The following is a 25,641-nucleotide window of genomic DNA, read 5'->3' on the forward strand; positions in this document are numbered from 1 at the left end:
GTGAGGATTAAAACTAGGAATATCATGTCCAGACCTTAATGCCAAGTAAGGCAGTGACAGTGGAGACCATAATAAATAAGGCAGTGTAGTCTGTGTATCAGAAAGCTGGAGACCACCGAAGGGTCTGTATCCGGAGAGAGGGGATAAGTAAATAGTGGCCGATGGTTACCACGGAATTCTGTGCAGCTGATGTTAGAAATAAGCATGCAGCCAGCAATGTGATTAGATCTGAAGAGATAGCTAGGGTTGCAGATAAAATAGAGGGTGCCCAGTCAAATTTGAGTGACTGACAAACAACAGGTACTTTTTCAGGATAAGTATATCCCAAATAATCACTAAATCTGGCCACTCTAACCATTGCACAACACAATTTTTGAAAATAAAAGCTATGCACACAGGCAAATCAACCCAACTTATTTCCTAAGAGTATATAGCAAACACATCGATAGGTGTTGTGTTTGTGGGAGAGGATAGTGGAGGTAAAAATGAATACATAAATACTACCTAAACAACGAAATAAGAGAGGGCTTTGAATGGACAAGTGGTGATAGTGAGCTGAGTATGATTAACCCAACACTGCCTAAATGCAAAAAGAAATAAAAACGGTTTGCCTGCACTCTCCTGGAATTTCTGAAGTCTTGCCGACACTGCCCGGCTGATAAAGACCATATTCTATTCTACGGAACAATCCCTGTGGAATACTGTGGCACTTCCAGCAAACTTAAGCCGCAGGAAAGTGAGTAGGCAAGGGAGTGGGGAGGTGGCAAAGGATTCAGGAGGGGAAAAAATTAATAATTTTATAAACCTCGTAAAAAAATGAAACCAATAGACAAATCTCTTAGGAACATTGCTTCACCTAGATTTACTTTTCTAATAGAGGAACATTCTTACAGAGTAAATATTAGTACAAGAATATCAGCAAGCACAAATCCTTAACTTGCTGAGAGTCAGCGGGAAGAGTAGGCAAAGTTTAAATTCTCCCCATTGGAAAGTGACAGTTCAGTACATATCACTTTAGTAACCCTTACTTTCTTAAAACCTTTTTCTTTTTCAATGTTACAGCTGATTACAAGGAGAGCTTTAATACGATTGGAAACATCGAAGAGATTGCATATAATGCTGTTTCCTTCACCTGGGACGTGAATGAAGAGGCGAAGGTGAGTGGAAAAATAGTATTGATTCATTTTTCGTGCCTTTTGAATAAGGCCACCATTCTCTGCAGATGATTCTTTCACAAAAGCCTCTGTAAGTAGGGAAGATCTGTTAACTCGAGCCAAGAAAAAAGGAACTGAACCTGTTATCTTTCTCTAGAAGTTATGCACATTCAGTTATGTTAAATTGCCTTTGGGGGTAAAAGAGAAAAGGGGGTGTGCGTGTTTTGCTGTGGCCTCCTGCAGGACGGGCCAAGCTGCATGTCCCTCCCAAATCCTCCAGCTCCCCATGCTTCATTTTAGCCTGTGGGGCTGGCAAGGCTGGGCCAGAAAACCTTTTTCACCTGCACTGCCCGTTCCCCCAGACAGCACTGACTGCTGCCTTCTAGAGGCAGGAAAGTGTTCAGAGCTAAAGTCTCCATAGGTAAGTGACTGGGCAGACCTCTGACCCCATGAGTCCTCCAGGCATACCCTGGTTGAGGGAGAGGTACAGAAAGCAGGGCTGCAGGTCTCTGACCTTCACTCCGTGCAGTATAGCCACTGCCATGACCTTGAGCCAAGTCTTTCATGCTGACTGCTTTAGCTCTTCCTGTTTTTCTCTGGTGCCAGTATGGTTAGAGAGTGCAGCAGTAAAATCTCTGGCAAGTTGTGCCCTGAGGATAGACATCCACCACCACACTGATTTGGGTAAAAAAGTAAGACTTCCTGATACTCAGATTTGCTTTCCAGACGTGAGTCTCTTTGATTTGATGAACATTACAGACTTTCTGCTTACGCTCACTCACCTGTGTTCTTTACTTCTGATCTTTGATCTTTATTTTTCACTTAAAAGAAGGTTCCAGATGAAACCTAAGCTTATTTTCTCTCTCAGTTATGTACCATTTAGGAGGGTGTTAGAAGACTCTGTCTTCAAACTAATGAAAAGGTCAATGTAAACAGTTCCCTTCAATGCTTCATTGTCTGCGAGCAGGAGGAAGGCTGGGTGAGAAAGGAAACTGGATGGGAGTTTGTGGGCATGAGTTATGGAAGAAGAAGAATTGCTCAGTGTCTCATTTCACTCAGGTATGAAACAATGTAAGTGAAATTGGCTTTAGGCCCAAGAAAGGTGACCCAAATGGGTAAGCAGCAACAGAGTGCCAGAACAGCCTGGAGAATGTTCCAGTGGCTCAGTGCATCCAAGGGAAGGAAGTAGGCCTTGCAATGGGTGGGAGGTCAGGTCCCACACAGAACTGTAGGGGAAGTTTGTCTCCGCGATTCACTCTGCCTCCATTAAAAGTTCCTCGTGCAAACCTTGTGCTCTGTCTTCATGCCCCACTCTCAGGCTAGATGACTGGGGTAGATAATGAAAGGCCGCTTGTGCAATGGCACCATGGGCGGGGGTTGGAGTCCTTAGCAAGCCGTCTGACCTCCCTGGGCTTCAGTTCCCTCCCACATACAGACACAGCACTGTTCCAGTTGTCTCTGCTGCACCATCTCTTGTGCTGGGGTTATGATGGGCGAAGATTTGGTGCTCTGGGAGAGGGGACAGGGGATCCAGTAACCCTCCAGCAGTGTGAGAGGTGAGAGGCAGGCCCACCAAGTGGAGAGCACGGGGCTCAGGAAGTCGGTGGGATCCTATCGTCGAAAGTGCCTTGTCACTGGAAAGCAAGCTATAAATGTGAACCACCGTCATAGCCCCAGTTTTCATCATCAGGCCGTCTGTGACAGTGAGGGCTAGGGAGTGAATGTGTCAGGGAGGCCTGTTAAAGAAAATGCCTAACCAGAAGGGACAGCTTAAATGATGGAGGCTCTGTGCTGAACCAGCAAGGTAGTCAAATGGGGGTTGAATTGACCTTTCTTTTAGCCCAGTTCAGATGCTATCGCTCATTTCCCATAGGTAGGAGCTCACTTTTCTTCTTTCAGTGTGTGCGGTTGTGCATGTGTGTTGTTCCAGGCTGACAAGTTTAAGCTCACGTAGACTTTGACAAATGACAGTGGACACTATTTTATATTGCTTATTGGAGCAAAATTTGTTTGTTTAATATATACTTTTAGTGACTGTTACTTGGTTGTTGCAGTTGTATGCAGTCTGAGTTAATCAATAAGTAATAAAAATAATAATTTCCCCCAAACTACTGGAAGGATTTTTTAAAAAGAAAAACCATGAAAGTTAAATTCACTTCATTAAGGAGGCAAGAATGTTTTTTTGTTCAACCTGTACACCCTAAGTATTTCTTTAAAATATTATTGATTTTAGGGGAGCCTGGGTGGCTCATTTGGTTAAGCGTCTGACTCTTGTCATGATCTGAGGGTTGTGAGATCAAGCCCCACAGCAGGCTCTATTCTTGGTGGGGAGTCTCCTTGAGATTCTTTCCATCTGTCCCTCCCCCCGCTCGCACGCACATGCACTCTCTCTCTCTCAAAATAAGTGACTAAATCCTTAAAAAATAAAATAAAATATTGTCTTTAGAATAAGCAGATTGCAAAAACAAAGCTGTGTGACTGTTGAGGAAACAGTTTCAACAAAGCAAGAAGCGAAAGTGTCCCTCTCACAGAAGAGTTGTGATTTTCATAAGGTGGACTTCTCAGGAGCCGTTGTACTTGCCTTCAAGTTCCTATTTTTAACATCCACAGAGAAATCTTCTGTGGGCTTCGAGGCTGGGGCTCCATTCAGTGTCACATGTTATTTTGGTTTACATGGCCAGAGGACGCAAAGTTAGGACCTACAGTTTTCATGTGGCCCAAAGAATGTGAGTGTGTGTGTGTGTGTGTGTGTGTGTGTGTGTGTGTGTGTGTATCACACATTTATGTTTATATTTCAATTAAAAATTTTTTTGCCACATTTACATAATCAGGAGATTATGGTTTTTTTTAAAATCTAGGCTTCCAGATTATTTTGGATAATGAGATTCTGGCACCCATGAGCCCAAGCATTTGCAAGGCGATGAGTGGCTCTTGTGAGGTAGTGGCTGTTCTTCTTAATACTTTTTCTAGTCTTTTCCATTCTGGAACTTTCCTTACCTGGTCCTCAAGGACATTTGAGTTTTTATGCCTCAACCACACCCCCTAAACAACTGAATATGCAGTTTACATCCTCACTGGTTGTCAAAGTTGGGGAAAGTAGTGACCCAGTGGAGGTTGACACAGTATGTCAGAGAGGAGTGGGCCAGAAGCCCCTCCAGCATTCCCTGGTTCCTTCCAGGCCTTTGGCAGCAGGCCAGGTCAGCTTGTGTTGGCACCGTTCAAGAGAGTTGCTGTGGCCTTTTGAATGCTCGTGATGGTGGCAAATCTTGATCTTTGAAGATGTTTAAAGAAAAACATCAGAAATCACTTGGGTACAAATATAAATACATATCAACCAGTTGGAAAACACAACTCCACGGTTAAAAATGAGATTCGTCTTGCACAAGACCAGCTTTAAAGACAGCAATGTCAGAAGAAACACTACAAATATACGTTGAGTCACAGCAGCATCATTTGAGAAAACCATATGTTTTCCTGTCATCGCTGTGTGAAAGGATAGCTTTTATTTGGAGATTTAAGTTTTGGGACATTCGTTAAAAAAAAACAGTCTGGTATTTGGTAGTCTTACCACATTTGTATAATTAAGACCTGATGATAAAGGTTTATGGCTTTTTCTAGATCACAGTTCCTACTTCTTTCTTTTGTTGCCACCTTACATTTTATTTCTAGCTCTCCTTTAGCATGAATAGAAGAAAGGAAAGGTTGTGAAGAAGTTGGGCTAGGGAAGGTGTTAAAACTATTAGTTAAAATGCGGTCTAGGGATTAGCTCCAGATTCTCAGTCTCAATTGCAGCATGGTTCTGGCAGAACGATCAGTGTTCTTCCACCCAGAACCGGTTTGGCCGGTTGTGCCCCAGTGCCTTTCTGCGCAACGACACACGCAGCAGAGATAGTCTTCAACAGAACATTCTTTTCCCCTCAGGGTCTGTGCAGTCTGGAAGCTCAGGTAGCAGGAACTGGTGTCCCTGGGTCCCTGAGAAAGACTCAGGCGATATCTGGGTGGGTGAGGGTCTCAGTGTCCTCTCTGTTACAGAGCGGGAATGGATGGGGTGGACGGAGCACAGGGTGATAATAGAAGAAACAGCCCTGTAACAGAGTTCAGGCAGCCGGGGACCAGTCCTGTCCCTGGAAGAGCCGGCTTTGTGCCTTTCCCCTCCTGAGCTTCAGTTTCCTCAGCGGACAGATGGCAGGAAGGGGAGCAGGGAAGGGTTGACAGGAGTATTAGGGTCCGATCCTGTGATTCTAATGGGAAGATCACAGTGCTACATTCTTCACATGACTCCCATTTACAAGGTCCTTTCAATTTTTCTTTTTTCCCTTAGCCAAACATTGGTATCTACAAAGTAGATTTCTTGCTCGCTAATCTTCAAAATGAGGCATTCCCATGCAAGACCCTGTTGAATTATTGAAGAGCAGTGAGCTCAGATTCCTGGCACTGAGCATTGCCCTTCTCCAGGCAATGACATCACCCCCAGGGCAGGAATGCCGCAAACCCTAATTATAGACTCCCCTTTCTCCCAGATTTCTAAAGAGATTCTTGAAAACCGGGCCCCTTATTTTTGTCCAGTGCCGTTTTCTCTTTTCACCGTGATTGCAAGATTAAACCAACCTCGATGTGCTACAAAGGCCTCTCTCATGTGACCACGGACAATTACTTGAGCATTAAGATGCTACTTAGTGCTTTGAGGAACAAGTTTCCTTTTTGTGTCTTTCCACTGGAACACCACAGCAATTCCCCCTTTTCCCCCATTTCTATCTTTACCCTTCTTATTGTTTATAAACTAAGATGAAGGAAGCTTCTTCCCATGAAGTCTTTTTTAATCCCTCTGCACCCAAGCCTTTGGAATGATCTTGATCCAGTAAAAATGTTCCTCCTTCCTCAATACCAGCTCTGCTAAATAATCAAGCAGTCAGATACACCTACTACCACCCTGTCTCCCATCTCTGATTTTTTTAAGGATCTATAATAATTCAATAATAGGAACTTCTGTCTCTCCTGGGTTCCTCTTTGCTGCCTGTCACCTCTGTCTGCAGAAGCAGTGATTACCCTCTGGAATGCCTACCCCATGCCTCCTTCCCCTCTCTGTGCAGAGCTGCAGGAAGGGCTTTGGGCAATTGGCTGGTCTAGCCCTCTGCTCTGCCATATCAGCAGTGAATGTTCTTCCTGCATTTTGGGGTTCAGGGAGGAACTCTTAGACAGGAAGTTGTTGCAATTTTAGAAGGGGTCAAGGACACAGATGAGGCATATGTTTTTATCCCTGTCAACAACGTTTTGTGCTGAGATTGAGTGGGGGTCAGGGTTGAGACCTGATCAGGGTAGGGTGGGGAGCAGAGAGGCTATGAGACGTCATGGATCATTTTCCTATGTCTGTCGGGTTCTGATTCCACTAAATATCAACTTTCTACATACCAGGCATTGCGAGATTAGGCAAGTGGATAAGATGGACTTTTTAAACATATGTCCCTCAGAGTCCAGAGTCCATGCTCTTAATCATCCCAAGAGAGGGAACTGCATTTTTTTCTTTTAAGACCAAAGCATGCTATGATTTTCCTTCTCAAAGAAGTTTATGGAGTACAGGTCCAGAAAAAAAGAAAACAAATGATCAGCCCCATCTCCTTGAGTAAAGCGGTTCAGTCACGTCACCTTGCTTTTGCCACCCTCTGTCTCTTTACTGCCCACCAGTGAAGATGGTCTCACTGGCCTGGTACTTCTAGCACACAGGTCTCTCCCTGTGCCTGTCTTTGGTTGCCCTGGTGTACATTATCTAATCGTACGTATTATTGATTAGAATGAATATGGGACTGAGGACTGTTCAACTGAGTGTGTGTGTGTGTGTGTGTGTGTGTGTGTGTGTGTGTGTTAACCTAACATTAGTGATCTCGTTTGCATAATCATGACCTCACTTTGTATTAATTAAAGATCAGCACATGCTTTGTAATGTAACTTCTTCACCATAGTGTGATACATTTGTACCCCACGTTCCTCACTTCTCTCTAGCTCCTTTTTCTGGTGTACTGAATTTCATTTTCATACTCATATACATTATTTCTGTACACTGTTCTTTTCTACTTTTTCTTCTGTCATGTGTTATGACACTGTTATGAACCATGAAGACAGTTCTTTTCCCTTTATTGCAATACCATGCAGGAAGCACAACATAAAAAAATTCGAAGCAAGAACGGTGATTATTATTAGAGAAAATGAAGGTTGCAGAAGGCACACATTGGCTGTTAGCTTTATGTCTGCAATGTAAGAAATCTAGTACACGAAAGCCCACAGTTCCCAATCTACTAAATTTGAAGCAAATATTTCCATGTAAGCAATATTCATTTTAGAGGTAGATTCCTCTAACTTTGGGCCCCTTTGGATGCTTTAAGTGAACTGGATTTATGGAAGAGATTTCCATGTAATTTTTGAAATTGTGAGGAAATTCAAATTGAGGGGATGCATGCTTATATTTCTTCTGGGCCCTATTTCCCTTCATATTTGTGCCTTTTATTTATTGCCTTTATGTCTGATTTTCCTCTGATCCCAAGGGGATATCATATGAGAACTGAGAACCAGTCTGAGCAGTGGAAATATGGATGTGCTGTGAGATGAGTCAGCTGGTTGAGCCAGAAAATCCAAGTGGAGGTTGGGAGTAAAAAGTTACCTCTTGTATTTGTAAACCCATCCTTAAAGAAGAAAGCGAAGTTCCTTTTATGTCCCAGCATGGCCCTGCAGCTGCCTTGGACTTGAGGATATTTGGTGTGGCCTGCATCAGGAATTCCTTCATATTATGAGACATAAATAGAGCTGTCATGTAGGGTAACTTACTCTGTTCATATGAAGTCCAGGGTTCTTCCTTTTCTCTCTGGATGGGTCAACCCTTTCTCTTCCCATGCTGTCTTTTCAAAGTACAACTAGTGGTCAGCAAGCAGAGCCTAGCTCTTTGCTCCATCAGCTGCTAATGAATGGGGAAAACAGGCTTTCTGTCCTCATCATCTCAATTTTAATAGCTTAAAAGACAGGCTCATAGAAACATCGGTGCTTTGATCACAGCCTCTGTAAAAGTAGTAAGTTGGAGAAAATGTGAAGTGTTCTAACCATCTTTTACATCGCAAATTATTCAGTCTCTTTTTGTGGAAAATAAGGTTATGCTAATTGAAAGACTGGTTTGAAATTCACCGGATCATGGTGAATCCATTAAATGGTCCCAATTTTATTGTATCTCTCCCTCCTTCTTTCTCTCTCCCTTCCATTACTTCTGTTTGGTGTAAAATATTTAATCAGTTTTTATTGGGCCACCTCATAGCACTTAGAAAATTACAGTCTTGATAGTCTTGACAAATCTTGCTTTCCAGGGGGATGTTTCTAAATGGACTGTGTTCTCTTTCTGCCAAATTCCAGTACTGGACACCAAGAGAGAAGACAAGAAATGTAAATATTGATTTTCAGGATGAAAAAAGAAACCAAAGGAGTGGCCAAAGAAGACCATACTCCTGATGTCCTGTGGGTTCATGACCTCGTTCATTCCCCCAACCCCCTGCTAGCAGTCTGGGAGCTCTCTTTCTGCTTATAAGACAGTCTAGGATGAGATCAGGTTGATAGATATTACTTAAGAAAAAGTTACATCCCAGTTTTTTGTCTAAGTAGGACCCAATTTTAAACAAAACAAGTCATCTAATGAAAGATTAGAGAATATTATAAGGCATCTTTCCTGGTCGTAAAAGTAAAGCAAGGTTTGGGGGAGGCTCCTGGGAGGGGTCTTGAAAGGTCAAGATCCACACTGCGAAGCAGGGCAAATGGCATTTTTATGTGTTTGCTGGGGCGTGGTGTGGGTGAAGGAAGTTTTAGAAGGGAAAGGTAAACATTTGCTGGAGTCTTTGGTATTAAACTTAAACAAAGCCGTGCCTTTGTTCCAGTTTTATAAGGTAATGGATGGCAGGAAAAGCTATAAAGCTAGACTTAATTCATATATAGAAGAAATAATCTGTGGAAGGCATCTCACTGAAGATATCAGCGGCCTGATCTTTGGTTAGGATGTATTGTATCCATGTTTCTGGACTGAACTCTGTTTAGGGCTCTCTAACTTCCATGCATGAACTCTTGTATGTGCTCAGAGAACGAAGTTACAGATTTGGATTTCAGAGGCTGATGTGTGTGTGCGTGCGTACGCGTGCACACGCACCTGCACCACAGTTAATATTTGTTCCGTGATTACTATATACTAGGCACTCTGCCAGCTGTTTTATATACATTATGCAGTATTCATATTTTAAGTGGATATAATTTTTCATTTAAATAATGAAGAATTTGAAGCCCAGAGGGGTTAGCTAGCTTAACTCAAGTCGCACAGCTAACACACAGCAGAGGTGGAACTCCCACCTTGGACTGTCTAAAGCATGTGCTCTTTCAGCACTGCCTTTTTGTATGGGGAGGATCTAGCAGTAGTATATTCTACATTATTTCTGACAAAGGGACAGTCACTCCCTCGAAGCAGCTTGCCTGCTGCATATCGTGTGCTAGTCTAGGCAGGAGACATTCATGGACAGATGAGCTGGGCAGAGTGTCTGCTCTCAGAGAGCATTTTGGCCAGGTTGAGAAGTAAGACATAGCTGTAAGTAATGTAATATGAGGGGAAGAGTGACAAAGACTCTAATGAAAATAGAGTGAAAGTGCCAGGAAAGTTCTGGAAACGGAGAGAACTCTATTTTTTATTTAAAAATGTCCCCAACTTTTTACTTAAAAAAATTACAAATGAAAGGTTGAAAAAAACAATACAATTGATGCCACATACCCTTCACTGAGACTGACTCATTGCTAATAATTTGCCAGATTTCCTTTCTCTTTTCTCTCTCTCTTACACACACACACACACACACACACACATTTATACTTCATTTCTAAATACTCCAGCACTTAGAGATCTCCTTTCTGTGGGATCAGGGAGGACATGGGGGAGGATTTGGCTTATGAGCTGTGTCTTAAGGGTCAGTTGTAATTTAAGTCTGGGGAAGTTGGACAGAAGGGCATGCCAGGTGGCGGGACAGGGTGCTCGAAGATGCAGAGTGGAAGCTCAAGAAGAGCAGGGAGTTGTGGAGCTCTGGAGAGAAGTTCAGAGTTGTTTGTAGAGAGAGGAGAATAAAAGTCACCAGAGAGGAGGAGATTGCCACGGAGAGAATTGGACCATGGGCAAGAGAGGGTCAAGGATGGGACTTTAGACTCACCCCATTTAAGGATGTTGGAAGAGGGACCAGACAAGGAAGGGGTGGTCAGGAGGAAGAGTACAGAAGAAGGCAGGGTTGAGGAGGTGGCGAGAGAAGGAAGAACTGACGAATGAAGTCAGTGCTGTAGGCAGTGGTTTCTCAAAGCCTGGTCCTCCACATGCATCACCCACCTCATCTGGGGAGAGTTAGAAATGCAAATACCTGGATCTTTCACCCCAGACCTACTGAATTGGAAACTCTGTTGATAGGGCCCTATAATCCATATTTTAACAAGGCCTCCTGGATGCATACTAAATTCGAGAACCCCTCCTTATGAATTTGCTATAAAGAAGGCTGGCCTTGAAGCCAGCAATTTCAGTAAAATAGTGAGGAACAAAAGTCAGACTAAAAAGTCAGTGACATGGCGTGTATACTGCCAGTAATTTATTTATGCACATGTGTACAAAATCCATGTTGAAAGACATGCATTGTGTTATTGTAAGATGAAAAGACTGGAAACAGCCCAATGTTAAATTATCACTCCATATTTCATGGCTCTTTAAAAAAGAAAAGTGGTATCTTCAAAATGTATTTAGTAAAACAAGGTGCAGAACTGTATGTTTACTGTGGTACCATTTGTATAAAAAAGAATAATGATATGTATTGCGTAGCATATTTCTGGAAGTATACACAAGAAACTGAAGGATCCTCAAGAAACTGTTGACTAGGGAGCTGTGCAGGATTGGGGGGTGCTTCTACAGTTAACCCTTTTGTGCCTTTTGAATTTTGTGCCATAGTATTATAAACTCAGTACAAGTTTTAAGTATTAAGCATGAACCAAAAAGGATCAAAATAGCAACAAATAATCAGCAAGTTGAGTGAGCGAATCTTTCGTTCTACGCTTACATTCTTCCTCTGACCGGGAGCTCATTATTTATGAAACAGCCCAACCCACTGTTAGGCAAGGTCGAATTCTTCCTTATCCTGAGGTGCTGTTTCACAAGCTGTGTTCAGGTGACAGCAGAGTGGCAGCAGCCTGCAATCTGAAGAGCAAGAAAGGTTCTGTCGAAGAGATTTCTCTCTTGCCCTCTCCCTGTCAAAGCCTGTGACTCCAACCCTCTAAAAGTGTCCTGCAGAGACAGATTTTGTTTTTCAAATCAATTCACCTCAATTAAATATCTTTTTGCTCAAATGAATGTCAATCATAGCTAAGCTGCCTTTGAATCATTTGGCGATAGTATCACAAAGCGCCCTGAGAGAGAATCCAGAGAGGAAGGGGGGCTTGATCTGGGGAACTGGGAAGACAGGAGGAAGCAGCCTTGCAGGCGTAGTTGGGGAAGCAAAATGGGTGGGGCTTTGTGGCTGTGCCGTGGGGGTGAGGAAGGGCCCGGGTCGACAGTAGGAGCAACTAGGAGACCAGGTATCTGTGAAGATGCACACCATGGTGATGAGGAGGAAGTCCCTTAGATTTTCATAGCACTTGTACAGTTTAAAACATCATCACATTGTAAAGTGTCACACTACCAAGGAAGGGATTGTTGTACCTATTTACAAATGAGTCAGAAAAGTCCAATAACTAGTCCAAGGGCACACTGCTGGGATCTGCACCAGCTACATAATTTGGAGTTTCCTGTACTTTTTTTTTTTTTTTCCTGTGTTTTCCTCTCACTTGGCTTCCAGTTTCAGAGAAAGCTCTCTTTTTTCTTACAGAACTTCACTTTTGAGTCGATCCTATTTAATCCTTACGTCCGAGGCTGTTAAGTCCCACACCCCACCTTTCTGCAGCCTCTTGTATTCATCCTCTCTTATTGCGTGAACACCTCCTCAATCTTGGAAGAACACCTGTGTTTGGCCCTGCGATCTGCTACCTGCTACCCATGTTCCTGTTCATCCCTCCTTCCTCCGTCAGGCTTCCCAGCTGTGATGTCCCCTGTCCGTCTCCAAGTCCTTTCTCCCCCAGCAGTCTAGCTTCCTGCCTTTCTCTCCATCAGTCTGGCCTCTCAAAGGGGTGCAGGCCTTCTTTTACTTCTGAACCTGGTGGCCTTTGCTCAGCGTCACTCTCCTTATCCTCTTTGTAACTTGGATGTTGGATACTATGGCCAGAGTTCTATCTGTCCTGGCCCCGATAATATACACTTGACCTCATCAGGTGTTCATTACTTGATCACAGTGACATAAACATTTTGGTTGACCTCTTCCCTCACCAACCCCCTTCCTTCAGGCTCCTTTCTAAGCTCAACACAATGCCTCCTCTCCCATTAGGCCGATTTCTTCATTCTTTTCAGTCAGCTCTTCTAGCTCAAGACTCCTACGTCAAATCTTCCCTGGCTGACTTGCTGATTTCTCAATTTTTCATCAAGTCTTACAGCATGTGTAGGTTGGGATTGCCAGTTTAGTATCTAATGATATACATTCCACAGTAGCAAAAGCTGTTATGTCCCTCTTTTCCCTTGAGGATAGGGCTGTACCGTGTACTTCCGTATTTCCCATAGTGTCTATAAATAGCATCCTCCATGACAGATATGCATGTACATACATACACTATATATTCCACTATATATTCGTACTGAGTATATAGTTGGTGCTCAATTTACATGTGTTGATACACAAACGGATAACAAATTTTAGGGTAAATCTGGTCAGAACAGCTAACTCTGCTATATTATTTTGATAACTTCAGCTACTCAAAGCAATTCTGCTTCCTAGAAGGTTGGCTTTTGAAGGCAAGAACATGGATAAAGAGGGAAATGTGCATTTAGAAAGGTAATTTTCTTTTGATTCATTGGACAAATATTTGTTGAGTATCTATCATGTGATTGGCACTAGGAATAGAATGACCTTGAGGCAGATAAGGGCTTCCTCTTATGAGCTTGCAGCCTCTTATGAGCGAGCAGACAGATAATTAAGCACTAAACAGATAAACAACAAGATAAATCCAAACAATGGTAAGTACTCTGAAGAAAATGGAAAAGAGCAGTGTGATAGAGTTTGCTTCTGGTCATGGTCTGAGGTGGGAAGAGGAGGAGGAAGATAGCTCTAGATGGCGTAATCAAAGCTGGTATTTCTGAACAGTTGACATTGGACTGGAATCTAAATGAGAAGAAGGAGCTGACAATGTGTGGGGCTATCTGTGGGGACAGCATTGGAGATATAGGGCACAACAAATAGCAAAGGCTGTCACCTGGGAACAGGCTTGGTATGTTCTCGAAATGGAAAAAGTTGAGGGCTAAAAAATATGGAAAACTGTGATATACTATGTGAGTAAACCCAATGTGTATGTATGTATATACAGGTATGCCCTGAGTATCTGTAGGAAAAGATAAAGAAATAATATTGTCAAGTTCTAAAGCATTCCCTAAAAGTGCTATGTAAATGGAAGTGTCAGTAAATCTAAGAGTTTCTTAGCTCCTCAACAAAATAGCAGGCTCTCTGAGGGTAGGGAGTCTATCTCATCATTCTTGTGTCCCACCGTGTAGCATAACGCCAGGCACAGACAGAAGGTACTTGACAAATATTTGATAAATTAATGCATGAAGGCAGTGAATGAATTCCCAAGGCTGAGCTTTCACATGTTCATATTGTCTACTTTTAGGCTATCTATATTTCTGTCTCAATTTGGTGTTGCATCTGCACCCAAATACCATCATATAAAATGGAATTAAAATGCTGATATTTAAGAAAACCATCCATATGGTCTTTAATAATTCCAAGAACCAAGAGGAAAACAGAGTGGGGAAATTGGCAAGAGCACACTTATGTATTTTTTTTTAAAGATTTTATTTATTTATTTGAGAGAGAGAGAGAATGTGAGAGAGAGAGCGAGAGCGAGAGAGAGAGCATGAGAAGGGGGAGGGTCAGAGGGAGAAGCAGACTCTCTGCAGAGCAGGGGGCCTGATGCAGGACTCAGTCCTGGGACTCCAGGTTTATGACCTGAGCCAAACCGAGCCACCCAGGTGCCCACAATTATGTATTTATATATTGTTCGTGTTTTAGATTGAAAATGCTGATTTCTTGGTGTAGGCTATGTTGCTTTAATTTGCAGGTTAATGCATGTGCATTAATCGAAAAGAGCTCTTCAGAGTCTCAAAATAAGGAAATAAGTAGCTTTCTTTGTCTTTAATTAGAAGATTCTTAAAAATGCAAAATACAGTTGTTTAAAGAGGAAAAAATAAATGTTTTCCATCAAGTCAGGGACATTGTGATTTTTTTAAATCTCAAATCATTTTGTAAATCAAAGATACACCCATTTATTTTAAAGGCAAGCTCTTGGAAAAAATCTTGGGAGTTAATAATCAAGTTAATGTAGTAATTCTAAAGCCCATTGATCTATGTTTATTTTAATAAATCTTACTACATGCATAGTGCACAACTGAGAATTATTATAACCTGGACAAAGTCACTTGTCTTATCTAGGAACTACAAAATGGAAATTGCAATTCATATGTAAAAAAAGATTTTATTAAGAAATGTCAATTGTCATGAGACTGCCTCTGTTTCTGGAAAGGTCTTGGTATACTTAGAAACAATCTATCTGAATCGATTTTTTAACCAATGACAAAATTTAAATACTATCTGTTATCTGCCTACATACACCTGATTTAATGAATATTTTTCTAAAGAATAAATTATATACTGTCAGAATTACAGGAAAATTAATAACTGGGATTTTGAAAACATTATATGAACATATGTAACATTCATAATTATTGGGTGACAGACCCAATTGTTCATGTCATTTATATGCTCTTTACATAATCAGGACTCCTACTGGAGTTAAGAATATTCTGTGCTTGACATTTGGATGAACATTTGGTGGGGGAATGCATACCTTTTCCCTAAGTTTCTGTAATACATACACATTTGCAAACAGTGCTTTGTAGATAAACTTCCAAGAAATTGGCTTTCACGTTTGCCTGCTGTGCATGGAACTGGGACATGGTTGGGTTTGCAAGATGAAACAAATAAATGCTTATCAGTTCTCGAGGCAAGGTTTTAGTTAATGCCCTTCCATACCTTCCCAACCCCTCTACTCCCCAACTGCAGTTAAAGTTCAACCACTTAGAGTTTGAGTGCAGCACAGCGAGACTGTGATTGATACCATCAGGCACTGACACTGTGCTTTGCTATTGGTTCAGGCAGCCAGGCAAGAGGAAAGCGGTGCCAACTCTATTATAAAATCCCTGCCTGTTAGGATAATTCTGCAAGCTGCCAACTTAATGTAGCAGAGAAGGCAGATTCTCGTGTTGTTTACTCTCTATAATCAGGATGCCATGAGTCAAAGAGAGCCCATTGGACCTTCTACTAAGAATCTTCCTGTATTAAAAGAACCTAATCTAAGTGTGTCCATGTACAATCTAGTGTGTTGTAGCTCATTTGACCTTTAAAGACCCTTGCTACTGGGTGGCTGACTGTTCCAGCTCCTCCAAAGAGGATTTAGTCTATTTCTTGTAGTATGTTGCCAGTAGGGTCTGTCCTATTCAAGTGGCCCTTGTAAATATATACGTTCCATCAGCCCAGCTCTCTTAGTTGTGATTGGAGCTGACAAAGGCCACAGAGAATATTGCATCCTGCCTGTCTGAGTGTGGTCCACTGCGCGTGAGGTATGGATAATTCACTGACCTGACTGTGAATCCTAATACCTTAGGAAATATGCCTGCACTGTTCTCTTTTGGCTTCTGTAGTGCTAGGCAGGAGTTATAAGGGAGTGGAAAACAACAGTCTCCATGGATTACAGTCACTACAGGAAGATTTCTCTATGAAATACATGGTCAAAAATATGGACAACTGCCTAGCTCCCCAGAGGGATCACTAATTTGCTGACATAAAGTTGTGTTTTATACATTCTGGCCAAGATAACTCCATTGTCAGTAATAACAATAACAATAAAAGAAGTCAAGTGTCCCCAGGAAAGTTGCTTTTATTTGTTTGTTTGACCTGGAGATAGATCAGCATTTGATGAAGTTATTGTAATCTTTAGAGCACCATCATACTGCCTCTCTCTCTCCACGTAGCCTCTGACTTCTGTGATTATAGGACCATAACTAGTGCATCTGAGCTAGTACCTACCACAATCTCAAGAACATAGTAGGTATTTAAAAATATTTGTGTCGTGCATGAACGTTTTCTGTAGTTAGGTCATCTCCAGGAGCAGCAGACAACATTTTCTGTGTACTTTTACCGTGAATGTTCAGGAGGAGAAACAGGCGTGGCATACTCTTTTTAGTGCTCTTTATCACTCAGCTCCTCTGAATCACTTGACATTTGCATTTTTAGTCATTCTTTTTCTCTATCATTCCTAAATAATTCACAAGCATTTGTGGAGTCCATAGTCTCATCCCAGTGTCTGCGAGAGTTTTGTTTCACACATGTCTTCTAGGTTCGATGCTGCGTTCTATGTTCTCAGTGCCTCTGTACACAGCTCTCTTTGGAGAGCCTTGACCACCCTGTGGTGGTTATTACTGGATTACTCATCTGTCTTCCTCTTGGACCGTCCACTACACGAGGCAGGGGTCTGGCTTTCTTCTTTCTTCTCTGTCCCCGTGTATGATGCTGTGTTTGAACCACGGTGGGCTTGTGTTGATGTTTATAGGATGAATGAATAAGCAAATGAATAGAATGAATGAATGAATGAATGAATGAATGAATGAATGAATGAAGCCATTGTTAGATCATCTCTAGGCACTTGTTTTCAGATGGTGGCTGGAGAAGTGAGAGTCCGGGGCACATTGTATGAGGTTGTTGTAACTAGCATGTCACTAAGACCTTTCATCTTAGCCTTATTATTGATGTGGTGCTTTACTGAGGTGTTTCTTGTGATCAAGTAAGAGGTTCAAAACTAAAATACAAAATGATCTTTATACAAGATATAGCACTAAAAATGAGCTGTTTGTATAAATTACCAAAAGCCTACAGGCAATAGAGCTTGAAATGAATTAGATCAGTCCTGGTAGTAAAATCAAAGATTTGAATGGCCTTTAAAAAGCAGCTCATGCCAGTGGCTCTTTGCTTTTGCAGGGCTGTTCTTTTTGATATTGCTGTGGCACACCAAGGGTTTCAAAGTGAGTGAAAATTTCGGTGGGACCAAGTAAAACGTGGGTCACATGATGCATCAATGAAGTGGTTTTTAGAATACATAACTATACAATTTTAGAACAATGAGTGATTTAAAGTTTTATGTTAAACAAAAATAATAAATGTGGTATAAATGAAAAAAAAAATGCTTGGTTTTTCCCAGAGACCACATCTTAATATTGATGTACTTACCACATAAATAAAGGTGCTGCACCCATTCCTTTATTCCTTGGTAAGTCAACTGTAAATGATATACCCACTATGTAAAATAAGGATAAATTTAGTCATTTACACTCCTTCTGTTCCTCTCAACGTTTTATGACAAATTATTATTTTTAGTTCTGTTGGTCAGTGCTATAATCTTTAATAATTTATTGGAGCTTCCTTTTTTTTTTTTTTTTTTTGTATTCATGTTATTTCTGTTGTATCTCTTGATGCCCCTTGTTTTAAGATGAGGATGCCAGTGAGTTTACTACATTTCCTCCCTCCCATTTTATGTCTTACCTTCACCAGCTCTTCTTTTGCCCTTTCGGTAACCTGGAAGTATATTGGTGTTTACATTCTGCCCTTCAGGGAAGGATTTTAAAAACGATTTAAAGAAAAAATTGAAAACCAAAGCCGATAAGTGACTTGTCTGAGGTCTCTTAGCTAGTTAATGTTAGAGCTAGAACTAAAGCTTGGGGCCTTTGGGGGCGCCTGGCGGGCTCAGTGGAGGAGCATGTGACTCTTGATCTCGTGTCATCAGTTCAAGCCCACATTGGGTGTAGAGATCACTAAATATATTAAATAAACTTAAAAAAATAAAAGTAAAAAAAATAAAACTTAGGGTCTTTGACTACCAATCTCTAGGGGGTTTTCTACAGATAAACTCATGAATTGATTCATCACATATTTTTTGAATGCCTACTCTCCGCCACACACTACATTAGGTGCCACTAATACAAAAACGGAAGAAATGGTCTCAAATCTCAAAGTTAAGAGTCAGGTAGGAAAAACAGATATATAAACAAATCACTGCTTCAGTGCAGTAGTGTGCAAGGGAAGATGCTATCTAGCATCTTGGGGTTTTTTTTTTGTTTTAACCTCACAGGTCAGAGATTTGAGAAAGTGATATAATTAGAAGTGATGGCTTTAATATGTTGCAGAGAGAGTGTTTTACACATCTGATTTATGCATGTTTGAAAAATAAAAAAACTTTGCTGATACACTTGAAGGAAAGTATTGGTTGTCTATTTCAAGATTTAATGTGAAAGCAACAATTTTTATATATTTAAATTATAAATTATGTGATATACTTTATGTGTGCAGCGTGTTCTTATTTCAGAGTATCCAAATATTCTTCAGTTGTCCTTATGAGATTGTGTAGTATTTTGATTCCAAGTCTAAGGTTTATGCATTTTTTAATAGATCCTTTTTATGGTGACTTATGAACTTTTTTCCTTTCTTTCTCCCACACTCAGATTTTCATCACTGTGAATTGCCTGAGTACAGATTTCTCCTCCCAGAAAGGGGTGAAAGGACTTCCTTTGATGATTCAGATTGATACATACAGTTATAATAATCGTAGCAATAAACCCATTCATAGAGCTTACTGCCAGATCAAGGTCTTCTGCGACAAAGTGAGTAAAGATCATAAAGGTATCTTTGTTATTAGATATTACTTTTAATTACATTTCCTCCTTGTCACCTTCTCTTGTCTAGTAGTGTCGAATTAATCACCTTATCAAGCACACTGGGAGTTGTAACCTTTCATTTTCAATTCCTATTTGATATCTAGGGAGTCATCAGTCAGCTGTTGTTTTTTTTTTAGTCAATCATTTTATCACTAATTTAATGGCTGATTGACATTGCACTGTGCTACTCACTTAGATAAGTGAGTAATAGATTAATAGTTTTTACTGGATATAAGCCTGTCCCAGAGCAGATTAGTATAACCTTTATTATGGGTTAAATGGGGTCTCATCTGGAGCTTTTTGGAATAGAAATGGCACCTATAAAATAAGTTCATTAATAAACATGCACTCAGGAAGAGATACAGTTTTTTAATCTCTCTGAATCCTACCATAAGAAGATACAGCAATTAGAATAGCAAAGCTTAAAATCCTATGGTTATGTGACATAAGATCCTTACAAATCCCAAATATGAGTGGGAGTAAACAGCAAGTAGTTTTGAGACCTGTATGATATCAGCATCATGAGGGAAACCAGTGTGGCTACTTGACAACCAGAGAACAGGAAACCTACAAAATTGCCCCAAGGTACTCATTAGAGATTGAAGTGTGCCATCTGAGGACAGCATGTGAAACCAGGGTGGGAGGGTACAGATTCTGTAGACTCCAATTTGCTATTGCTGGTAGATGCAGAGGGATGGAACATTGAAGTGTTTGGGTCTCAAAACTCTGGAAAGTTATAAATTAAAGTTCCCTTCTAGGGCTAAACTCTGCTCTGAGAAAAAGCTGCTGGGAGTAGAATCCAAGTTGAATTGGACTTCCCCCACTCCTCGAAAAAAAGGGGCAAAAGAAAGAGAAGTTCCAAATAAAAAGGATGAGGACGAAAGGCTACAGAGTAGACAGATCTCAGGAAATACAGACTATTTTTTCTTATAACTTTGTGAACACGTCGGAAGAGAGAGCATGAGAGCCATGAAGTCAGCAGAACTATCTTGATCCACTCATTTCGCTTAAAAATAACCATCAGAAAAGAAAAACAGTTGAATCCCATACATTGTCTCATGAAAAAAGAGATTAAGATCAGCCTGACTTCCTTGGGGACAATGGGTACCTGCCCATGAAACAGATGACACCTACACCTTAAGTTCCAAAATGAGCTAAATGAAATTAAGAAAATCGTAGAAGTCATGCAGATCAACATAAATCACATAGAAAAATTCATGAGTTGTTTTGAAAAGAGTTGTGATAGAATTCAAGAAAGTATTCAGAAATAAAAGATTAAAATATTTCAGAAGTGAGGACTACACTAGAAGCAAAACAAAAATGAATAAATAAACCACGGAGCCTTAAGAGAAATACAAGTTGAAAAGAGAAAAATTTTAAAAATCAAAAGGAGTAAAAAACGAGATGCAAAGAAAATAATAGATATAGGACAGAGGTAAAGAAGATCCAATATACATGTAATAGGAATCTTTGAGGGAGAAAACTAAAACAGTGGAGCAAATCAAATGCTTAAAATGATAAATTAGGAAAATTTAAAGTATAAACTATATATATAAATAATATAAATATATATTTAAACAGCCGACTATGTACTTGGGAAAATTAACCCAGGATAATCAATACCTAGTTGTTGACTTATGAAAGTTTAAAAATATTCTTTGAGCATCTAAGAATAGAATAGAATAGAATAGAATAGAATAGAATAGAATAGAATAGAATAGAATAGAATAAAAAGCCATTTGTAAGGAAACTTTTATCATCAAACTTTTCAACAGCACTCTCAGGGACAATTAGGTAGCCTCCCCAGTACAGAGGGCCAGTTAGGTCAATAGACACAGTCGTGTAAATGAGAAAACAGTGTGTCAATTGCCAGAGTCACACAGCGAAAAAGTAGGGGAGCTGGATGCAAATATAGGTCTGATTCCAAACCCACACTTCTTGAGTTGATAACCAACTGTACACATAAAAAGCCAAAAATGACAACTGATGATTCAAAACCTCAACAAAGAGCCAAGGTAGCCTTTAAAAAGTAAAGAAAACATACAAAAATCAGTTAATATCTTTAATTCAGCATATTAAACACTAAAAAAGCATTTTCAGATGATGTGCAACATGGAATTTCTAAAGTACAAATGGGACAGCATTTAAATAATTTGAATTCCCTCATTGTATTCCAGATACTCTAAGGGAGATTGTAGAATACCCCTCCGGGAATCTCCTTGGAAGTGAGGAATGGGATTGGGGCAAGAAGAAAGGGAGGAAAGGATGGAATAGAGACACTGGGCAGCCCATTAACCTTTATTCTGCAGCTGGAGTTGAACGTGGGAAAGAGAGGCCTTAAGGGATGCTCATATAATAATTGTTTTCAACCATGTTGATATGACAAATACTAAAATTCAAAACAAAAGGAAAATGCAGGATGAATAGAGAGTGTTACATTGTCGTTCACCTGTGCCCTAGGACTCAAAGAAACTAGTGATATAAAGTGTTTCCAGTGGGTAGTTTTTAGTTTACTTATCCTGATGTTAAGGATTAAGGAAGAAATCTCAAGCAGGGTGTATTAACCTTAACTGCTAGTCATTTTTCTAATAAGCTAGATACAAAATCTTGCACTGTAATTTGCCGTATTTGCAGCTCTAATTTCAAAACCCGGGCAAAACTTACTCCTGGGAAATTAAAAAGAGAAAAAGTTTAATTTTTCCACTTTTCAAATGGGTGTGTAAATGCAAATGATTATTTTGAATTCTCCTCTAAACCAAAAGAACTAAGAGCTATTCCATTTTAAAATCGTAAGTTTCCCAATCACAGTAAAGAATCTTAAACAGATGGAGTTCCACACTATTTCTAGTTCTCCACCTTGATTTATAATTAACACACTTGTGAGAATCAAATAAAGACGTTCTCTAATTTTTTTTGATATTATGATGCCTCAATGGAAATACATGTTTTTGCATTAAAAAAATTGGGGATCTGTCTATATGTCTACCTGTATTAATACCTATGTCTATGTCTTTATATCTATATTTAATTACTTCCATTATCTTTCCTGAAAAACAAAAATTGTAGTACTATAAAGAGTAAGTATGTATTGTGCAAAACTTGAGAAATAAAGCCATGTTCTTTTTTTATAGTAGATTTTTTTCTCTTTATTAATTCTTGTTTGGAAAGATCTTGGAGGTGACGATTGTTGAAGATTATGAAAAGCTAAAGATACCCCTGCAAACCATCTTGGCACCTTGGCCAGCTTTCAACTGGTTATGGACACATTCTTAAAATAAATTTAAGAGAAATTATTTAAGTGTCAAATAAAACAAAGATAGCCATCACCTTTCAAGAGGTGCCAAAAGTGATCACAATGTAATCAGGAAATCTTCAGGCATATTTTTTAAATCTAACTCTCCAAAGTGAACATTTAGGTAGAGGAAATTATTTTCAAATGATAAGTTTTGGTCTTTGTAGCAAATTATACTGTTCTGGAAGAGCTAGACTTTTTTGCACTTTGGTAAGAGTCGAAAGAATATCTTTTAGAAGCTTTAGGTCACAAATAATCAAAGGGAATAAAGGAATTCATGGAAGGTCATGTTCAAGGAAGCTTTCTCCATCTTAATTAAATATATCTGAGTTTCCCTGGGTCATTACGAAGTCAAAACTTTATTTTAAAAATAGGAACTGTGGTTCTCCTAGAAATGTTTGGAGACTATCCAGACTTGTTTTGTCATGCTGATATTTGAGCATTCTGGGCAGGAAATTTCTTATATAGACGTGGCACCAAGGCTAGGCTCTGGGGGAGCCACTGTAGGTTTTATGTTAATCCATTTGGTTTGACATATCAAAGAATGCCTGTAAAATCAGGTGACTTTATTGCCTGAAAATTGACCCTGAACATATATAAGTCTTGAAACAAATGAATTGCAGGCTTTTTCCTTGAAGTAATAGTACAAAATAAAGCACCAATTTAGAAATAAAACTGCTTGACAAACCTTCGGGTGTATCTTCAGTGAATTGTAATTTATACAGATAGAAAAAATTTTACATTTTTATTTATATTAAATAATATATTGTACAGAACTCCAAGTACATAGAAAGATGTCTTATGGACCCAACAAAAAAAGAATAATAGGAGACTTTTGCTTATTTCTCCCACCAATTTCAACAAGGCGATGTCTATACATTTAACACTTTATTTTCTCAAAATATTATATGTTATCTAGACACAAAAACTCTGCAAAACCTTAATATATCATGAAGAAACTTCCAAAGGATGTATTTCTATATTTTACCTCCCTCTTGCTGTGAATTTCCATGGTTTATAATTATCCATGACAATTCAAACCTTAAAAGTGAAGCACTATAAAATAATTACTCCCTTTTGGTAGTAAGTTTTTTGACATAAAAACATATTTAAATATCTGGTTAAACTGTTATATCTGTCCAGATCTTATCAATGTAAAGCTCTTAGCACTCACCTGGCACAGAGTAAGTGCTATGTAAATATTAGCTATAATTACTCATTTTTCAAGAATTAGCTGTAATGCTATCTCCTTTATGATGCCTTCATTGCCCACAAATCTCCAAATCTCTTGTGTTGTGCAGTTACTTTAGCCAGAATTGGGAATGTGCTTTTTTTTTTTTAAGCCAATTTAATAAATAAAACATGTATCTCAGTGTTTTAATTCAAAGATGTCTTTTTCTGTGAAGTGCCTATTTCATGACTCCTGTTCATTTTTTAAATTGGTGCATTAGTTGTCTTTTAAATTTGAATCATTATTTATATTAAGGATTTAGTACTTTATGATCTTTTGTTGCAAATATTTTCACCATTTTGTCCTTTGCCTTTTAATGGATTTTTTTTTCTTTTTTTTGCATAACAGGATTAAATTTTTATATTTTCAAATCTATCTTTTTTGTGTGTGATGAGTTAGGGGCAATTTTTAACTGGAGGTTGCTAGCCAGTGTATGCACCACTCTACGGATACTGTCACAAAGGACAGGCAGGAACTGTAAGTGCGTATCTGAAATCTAGGGGAGGAGTCTAGTCTGGGGGTGTCTATCTGGATGTTGCCTGTTTAGAGCATCATGGAAATATGGGTGCAGGTGAACTCTTCTGCAGCAAGAATGGAGAGAGAGAGAAAGGAAAAGAAAACCGTTGGAACATATATATTTGGGGGATTGAGAAGAGGAAAATGAGTTAGCAAAGCTGACGCACAAGAGAGATGATGATGATGATAATAGTAGTAGTAGTCGTCGTCGTCGTCGTCGTCGTCGTCGTTGTCGTCGTCAGGGAATCCTTGAAGGCCAAGAAGGAAAGAGATATAAGATGATGGTCAGTTGGTTAAGGAGGGTGGGATCTGGCAAGAGAAGCCAGTGAAAGAGTCAGATTACCAGGAACAGAGCAGTAAAAAGAAGGTGAATAGACCAAACTTTTTTCTATTTGGTTGAACAAGCACCAGGTTCAAGCATTTATGAACACATTAAAACAAAAATTGAAATCATACTTGTATGTGCAAAGCGATCATACATTTTATATAGTTTCCTTAGACTCTACCTTCCTCATTTCCACTACTGTAATGATTTTTAAAAGTTCCGTGACATCAAGCAAAGGCAAAGTTTTATAGAGAATTCACTTTCAACTTTAAAGCTCTCTCTGTGCCTAGGAATGATGTTAACAGGCCAATCTTTATCTTAATGACATTTTATTATAATCCCTAAAGTTATTTAACTGGCCCCACTGGCATAGGAACCTAGGCCTGGTCTTTCTTGTGGATTCAAATTGAAGTTGTATTAATAGGCAGGATTTCAAAAAAGGGAGAAATCTCAAAGAAGTGGATCACTCAGAGGCCAAAATATAGCACAGAATAAGGATCTGTCTTAGCCTTCAGAACCAAGGCCTGACCTCCCTAGAGGCACAGAAATGGGGCTGCCTGCTCTCCCTTTACCCCTGGCTTGGCTCTTGTCCTAAAGACTTGTGTGTGGACACTGTTATTGCATGCTCTGATAACATAGCTGGCATTGTTTGTTTTTCCCTGTCAGGGAGCAGAAAGGAAAATCCGAGACGAAGAGAGGAAGCAGAACAGGAAGAAGGGGAAAGGCCAGGCCTCCCAAACCCAGTGCAACAACTGTGAGTGTTGCTGAGGAAGGGTGGGCTCTGGCCGGGCCACGTCCACTAGGGGAACAGGTGGAAAGAAGTGGATGGTGGGTGAAACTGTGGATATGTGAGGGATGGTTTGCTTTTCCCTAGCCATGAAGACTGGGAATTGTCTCTGTGAAAAGCAAATGGAATCACATGATCACAGATTGTTTGCGCTGGGAGGGACTTTGTAATATCATGGAGACCAACATCTTCCTCCTCCAGACAAGGAATCTAGGGTGCAGAGCAGGACAGGAGGGCACGAGGGCTCCCCCTCAAGAGTGCTCACCTGAAGTTCACGCTCTTTGTGTTGGTTTGGCAGTGGGAGAGGGGGCGATTGTAAAGTGTGTTCACATCTGTGGCTTTTAGAAAGCTTCAAGGAGAAAACAGGGAACTCAGACTAGGGCTCACAGCTGAGAGTTCTTAGT

The 25,641-nt window shown here is 40.0% G+C and overlaps 1 protein-coding gene across 3 annotated transcripts in view; it reads left to right on the forward strand.

Moving 5' to 3' along the window:
* Window positions 1-25,641, forward strand: part of GRHL2 (grainyhead like transcription factor 2) — a 156,236-nt gene that overhangs the window by 92,577 nt on the left and 38,018 nt on the right. For all 3 annotated transcript variants that reach the window (XM_057308103.1, XM_026495617.4, XM_057308102.1), the window contains exons 8-10: window positions 1,063-1,157; window positions 18,874-19,032; window positions 25,117-25,204. In XM_057308103.1, the coding sequence (XP_057164086.1) occupies window positions 1,063-1,157; window positions 18,874-19,032; window positions 25,117-25,204 (342 nt within the window). The remainder of the gene's footprint in view (window positions 1-1,062; window positions 1,158-18,873; window positions 19,033-25,116; window positions 25,205-25,641) is intronic.

Source organism: Ursus arctos, unplaced genomic scaffold (genome assembly GCF_023065955.2).
Source record: "Ursus arctos isolate Adak ecotype North America unplaced genomic scaffold, UrsArc2.0 scaffold_6, whole genome shotgun sequence".
Classification (NCBI taxonomy): domain Eukaryota; kingdom Metazoa; phylum Chordata; class Mammalia; order Carnivora; family Ursidae; genus Ursus; species Ursus arctos.